Here is a 6,085-nt window from a genome sequence, read left to right as displayed (position 1 = left end):
CAGGGGTTACTATTGCTATCACTACAAAATTACCAGATTTATTACATCTATACATTATTTTTACTTGGGGTTGTATTCATTATAAAACTGTACACGGTGGAATTGCTATAATGTGTGCTATATATCCTAATGCAAACACTTAAACATACAGTTTAAACAAGGAGATGACAGACACACACAAACAGATGCAGACAAATTAGACTTATGAATCCTAACTGGGCACAAGCCATAGAGTGAGGGGTGAGACGCCATAGGTTAGGAAATCTTCCTGAAGAAATAACCAGTTAATTGAAGATTCGTCTGGCTGGAGTGCAATACTGAACACAACGCGTCCCGCCTTAGAATCGCCTGTGACTCGCACGAGACAGGCCACAGGCAGGAAACCGTCAACCAACCAAGGGTTCTGCTACTAGTACTATTACGATTACTACTACGATTACTTCTACGATTATCTCTACCAATACTACTACTAGTACTACTACTAATACTACTACTACCACCACCACTATTACTACAACAAAAAAAACAACAACTTTAAAATCAGTGGTGATGTTTCTGGTTGGACCCAGAAGTGACGGCATCTCTTAAAGGTGCACTATGTAACTTTTCGGTTGGAGTGTCCGTCACCTTCTTGTTTCTATGGAAATGTCATTGCTCTGCTTCAAATGTTCCACAGTATGACATTAAACAGCTCTACCTTACATTTGTGCAATTACAGGTGATTTTACAGCTCAAAAATACCTAGAAAAGCAGGCGTTCTGACTGTGAGCGGGGTCGCCTCTCCACAGATCTGACCTGTAACTTAGTTTGGTTTGGTCTCCGTGATGATAAAAAGGTTTAATGCCATACCGTGACACATTCCAGGCAAAGCAATAACGTCTCCAAGGAGAAAAGCAGGTCCGACAGAAAGTTACACAATGGGCGTTTGACCTTAGAAACATCATTTAGAAAACATTTTTGTCGTACAGTCTGTTGGAAAATAAACACATTGCAGCATTAAATTCTGGTTTAAAAATGATATCTTAGTCATGTTTCATTGACAGGTGGAGTATTACAGGCACAACACAAAAAAAATATGAAATCAACCAAAATAAACCAGACCTATGTCACTGTGTTGAATCAGTTGCTTCTGACTCACTGCCCAGTCATTTGTATGTGGTAACGGTACAAAAATATTACATTACTGGAGATATTTTTATGCCTCAATTTTAACCATTTTGTCGACTCTTTTCATTTACACCTGATTTATTTTTTAGTTAAAGCCCCACTGCTTAACATTTCAGCCAAATAATCGACTAAAACACAACCATTTGTTTCATTAAGGGTGTTTCTATTGAACATTGAACGGCATGTGTCATTACTGCAAGCTTGCCTCTCCACAGACTTGACTTGTAATTTCATGCAAGTGGAGTGTGATACATTTAGTATCTGCCTCTATGGAGAATGTTTCACAGTGCAGCTTTATTTTTCTAACACCGTGATTTGTAGATGATGTGGCTAATGGCTAACTCTGCTTCAGTCCTAGTTTGGCCCTGTCTCAGTCCTGGTTTAGTTCTGGTTTAGTTCCAGGTTTCAAGCCCTGGTTTAGTCCTAGTTTAGTTCTGATTTAGCCCTGGTTCAGACCCAGTCAGTTATGGTTTAGTCCTTGTTTAGTCCTGATTTAGTCCTGATTCAGCCCTGGTTTCAGCCCTGGTTTGATTAATCCTGATTTAGCCCTGGTTCAGACCCAGTCAGTTATGGTTTAGCCCTTGTTTAGTCCTGATTTAGTCCTGGTTTCAGCCCTGGTTGGTTTAATCCTGATATGGCCCTGGTTCTGACCCGGTCAGTTATGGTTTCAGCCCTGGTTTCAGCCCTGGTTTAGTCCTAGTTTAGTTCTGATTTAGCCCTGGTTCAGACCCGGTCAGTTATGGTTTCAGCCCTGGTTTCGGCCCTGGTTTCGGCCCTGGTTTCGGCCCTGGTTGGTTTAATTTCCTGTTGACCCTTTGGTTTCCCTGGTTCCTGGTTTCGACCCTGGTTCAGCCGGTCAGTTATGTTTCAGCCCTGGTTTCAGCCCTGGTTTCAGCCCTGGTTTCAGCCCTGGTTTGGTTTCGGTTTCGGCCCTGGTTAAATCCTGATTTGGCCCTGGTTCAGACCCGGTCAGTTATGTTTCAGCCCTGGTTTCAGCTCTGGTTTCAGCTCTGGTATCAGCCCTGGTTTCAGCCTTAGGTTAGACCTGGTTTAGTCCTGGATCAGTCCCAGTTTAGTCTTGGTTCTGCCCTGTTTCAGTCCTAGTTCAGTCCCAGTTTAGTCCAAGCTTAGTCCTGGTTTAGTACTGGCTGTTTTAGTCCTGGTTTAGTCCTGACCTTGTTTGCCAGCAGAATGCAGGGGAGGGTCTGTCCGTTGGGGAGTCTGGTCTTCAGGTCCAGGTCTTGTTTCCAGAGTCGACAGCTCAGGAAACTAGAAGAGTCGCTCACGTCGAATATGAGCACACAGCCCACAGCGCCGCGGTAATAAATACGAGTCATCGAGATGAACCGCTCCTGACCTGCACACACAGCAGCGAGCACGAGAAGAAAAGTAGTAATAGTAGTAAAAGTAATAATAATAGAAATAGTAATAGTAGTAGTAGTACTAGTAGTAGGCAGTTAGTCACAGTAGAAGTACTAGTAGCAGTAGTACCAGTAGTAATAGTAGTAACAGTAATAGAAATAGTAGTAATAATAGTAGTAGTAGCAGCAGTAGTAGCAGTAGTAGCAGGAAGGTAATTAGCCACAGTAGTAGTAGTAGTAGTAGTAGTAGTAGTAGTAGTAGTAGTAGTAGTAGTACTAGTACTAGTACTAGTAGTAGTAGTAGTACAGTTAGTCACAGTAGAAGTACTAGTAGCAGTAGTAGCAGTCGTAATAGTAGTAATAGTAATAGTAGGAATAGTAATAGTAGTAGTAGTAGTAGTAGTAGTAGTAGCAGCAGCAGCAGTAGCAGTAGTGGGAATGGTAATTAGCCACAGTAGTAGTAGTAGTAGTAGTAGTAGTAGTAGTAGTAGTAGTAGTAGTAGTAGCAGCAGGCAGTTAGTCACAGTAGAAGTACTAGTAGTATCAGTAGTAGTACTAGTAGTAGTACTAGTAGTACTACTAGTAGTAAGTAATTAGTAGTACACAGTCACAGTAGTAGTAGTAGTAGTAGTAGTAGTAGTAGTAGGAATAGAAATAGTAGTAGTAGGTAGGGTAGACATTGAAGAAGTACTTGTGATAGTGACAGTAGTAGTTGTAGTAATGGATTGTTATTAGTAGCAGTAGTACTAACTAGTTGTAGACATAGAAATACTGTAGGTAGTAAGCTGTAACTTGTAACAGTTAGTGAAAGTAGTAGGCCTAATTACTGGTAGTATATTAATAGGCATAGTAGTATTTAGATAGTGGTTAGAAGTAGTAGTTAGTAGCAAGCAGTAATTGTGTAAATTGTGTTGATAACAGTAGTGGTTAAGTGCAAGTAGTAGTAGATGGAAGGTTAAGAGCGCAGCAGATGTGTTGTAGTAGTAATAGTAGTAAGTTTGTTAGTCTTAGTCATAGTAATTTAAAGTTAATGTAAAGTAGCTGTAATTATCACAGTAATTCACATTTACATTTGTAGGGCATGCAAGTGATTGAAAGCAGCACCAGCAGTAAGTAGCAGTTGTGTTAGTATTAGAAGTACTGCAGTAGAAGTAGTAATAGTAATAACTGTAGTATTTGCTTGTACCTGCTATGTCCCAGAGCTGTAATCTGACCTTCTCGCTTTCTGACCACTGCAAGATCTTCAATGAAAAGTCCACTGGAAAAACACAAACATTTTATCAGAACATTGTAGTAGTAGTAGCAGTAATAGTAATAGTAATAGTAGTAGGTAGTTAGTTAGTCACATCAGTAGTAGTAGTAGCACTAGTAGTAGTAGCAGTAGGTTAGGAGTGCAGATGTGTTATTGTTGTAGTAATAGTAATAGTAATAGTAGTAGTAGTAGTAGTAGTAGTAGTAGGTAGTTAGTCGTAGCAGTAGTAGTAAAATGTAGTTAGTAGCAGTTAATTAGTTGTAGCTTGATTGCAGTAGTTACATGTTAGTTTAGTTGGCAAAAGTACCAGTAAATGTTTCCATAGTAGTAGTTTGTCACATGTAGTAGTAGTAGCACTAGTAGTAGTAGTAGCAGAAGTGGTAGTAGTAGTAGCAGAAGTGGCAGTAGTTAGGAACAGTTAATTAGAAGCAGTTGGTTGTAGTAGTTTAGTTGGCAAAAGTACCACTAAATGTTTCTATAGTTGTAGTTTATAGTAATTGCAGTAAAATTAACATGCAGTAGTAGTAATAATAATACCTCCTACTGTCATCTTGTAGTTTCCGCTGAACTGCCCGTTGACGTAACGATTAACAAACGAAGATTTTCCAACATTTCCGTCTCCAATGATCAGTATTTTCATCAGATGTTCCCTCATGCTTCGGGCCGGCTCTGAGATTCCTCCGACGAAACTCTCTGTGAACATGGCCAAAGTTCACAGCACTTATCTCAAAACGTACAATAAAAATGTATGTATCCTAGCAACAAAGACGCTGGGTAAATATGCGGAATAGTTTGAAACACTTTGCATGTACAGACAGAGAAAGGATGAAGGAAGAATGAAAGACAGAAACACGCCTTTTTAATGTGTTAATGTAGTAGTAGTAGTAATAGTAGTAGTAGTAGTAGTAGTAGTAGTTTAGAAGTAGTACTAGTAATAGTAGTAGTAGTAGTAGTAGTAGTTAGAGGTAGTAGAAGTAGTAGTAGTAGTAGTTAGAGGTAGTAGTAGTAGTAGTAGTAGTAATAGTAGTAAGAGGTAGTAGTAGTAGTATTAGTAGTAAGAGGTAGTAGTAGTGGTAGTAGTTGTAGTTAGAGGTAGTGGTAGTCGTAGTAGTAGGTAGTTAGTCAGAGTACTAGTAGTAGTAAAAGTAGTAGTAATAATAGTAGAAGTAGTAGCAGTAGTAGTAGTAGGCCTAATAGTATTTAGATAGTGGTTAGAAGTAGTAGTAGCAGTAGTAGTAGTAGTTAGAGGTAGTAGTAGTAGTAGTAGTAGTAATAGTAGTAGTTAGAGGTAGTAGTAGTAGTAATAGTAGTAGTTAGAGGTAGTAGTAGTAGTAATAGTAGTAGTTAGAGGTAGTAGTAGTAGTGTAGTCGTTGTAGTTAGAGGTAGTGGTAGTAGTAGTAGTAGTAGTAGTAGTAGTCAGAGGAGTACTAGTAGTAGTAAAAGTAGTAGTAATAATAGTAGTAGTAGTAGCAGTAGTAGTAGGCCAAATAGTATTTAGATAGTGGTTAGAAGTAGTAGTAGCAGCAGTAGCAGCACTAGCACTACTGTAGTAGTAGTAGTAGTAGTAGTAGTAGTAGTAGGTAGTTAGTCAAAGGAGTACTAGGTCTGTGTGTCACACAGAGCAGAATGAACAATATTTATGTATACAGTCTATGAAGAGCACAAACACTTCAGACTTTAAGCCTTTATCAGGACACATGCTGTTTTATGATCAGAGGATCCATGTTTGGATGCAGCACCTTCATTTACAGTGAAAAATCCCTCACCTGCCTGTTACACATAAAGCAGCAGCAGTTCTTTAATCATGCAAATGAAAAATACTTAAATGCTGCTTGTCAGCCTAAATGATCTGCACATAAGAGTGAGAGTCTCTTATAGATTTGAGATTACTTTGGCCAGTATGATATTTGACATATTTTGAGAGAACAAACTTTATGTAATATGAAATAAAACAACAGCACCAACAGTTTATTGTAAAATATTTACAATTTATTGTTTAGAACAGCAACTGTAGAGTTTTGAGTCCTCACAGAGGACACTGAGCACAGACCGACTTCAGCCTGAAACAACAGAAAGAAAATGTTATTTCACATCAGACTGAGCAGCAGTGTGCACTGACCCTTAAAGATGACAGACAATAACATCTCTGCATGTGCATTTACAGTTTTAAGTATGTACTTACAGTTATAGACAATTACCATCTCTCCATACATTTGCATTAGTAGTAGAAGCAGTATTAGTAGTAGTAGTAGTAGTTATTTAGTTAGAGTTAGTAGTAGTAGCAGAAGTAGTAGTAGCATTAAT

General features: G+C 38.8%; 1 protein-coding gene across 1 annotated transcript; it reads right to left on the bottom strand.

Moving 5' to 3' along the window:
* Positions 1 to 211: 211 nt before the first annotated feature.
* Positions 212 to 5,873, bottom strand: LOC129412307 (ras-related protein Rab-7L1-like). Its single transcript, XM_055165670.1, has 5 exons — positions 5,768 to 5,873; positions 4,318 to 4,473; positions 3,715 to 3,786; positions 2,343 to 2,524; positions 212 to 268 (listed from the first exon to the last, which is right to left on the bottom strand). Exons 2-5 carry the CDS (start codon positions 4,433 to 4,435, stop codon positions 212 to 214), a joined length of 429 nt encoding a protein of 142 aa, XP_055021645.1. The 5' UTR covers positions 4,436 to 4,473; positions 5,768 to 5,873.
* Positions 5,874 to 6,085: the final 212 nt, after the last annotated feature.

This window comes from Boleophthalmus pectinirostris, unplaced genomic scaffold (genome assembly GCF_026225935.1).
Source record: "Boleophthalmus pectinirostris isolate CB_2022bp ecotype Guang Dong unplaced genomic scaffold, ASM2622593v1 HiC_scaffold_8, whole genome shotgun sequence".
In the NCBI taxonomy this organism is placed as follows: Eukaryota; Metazoa; Chordata; class Actinopteri; order Gobiiformes; family Gobiidae; genus Boleophthalmus; species Boleophthalmus pectinirostris.
Note: the sequence above shows the minus strand (reverse complement) of the source record. Positions and strands in the feature narration are given on the sequence as shown.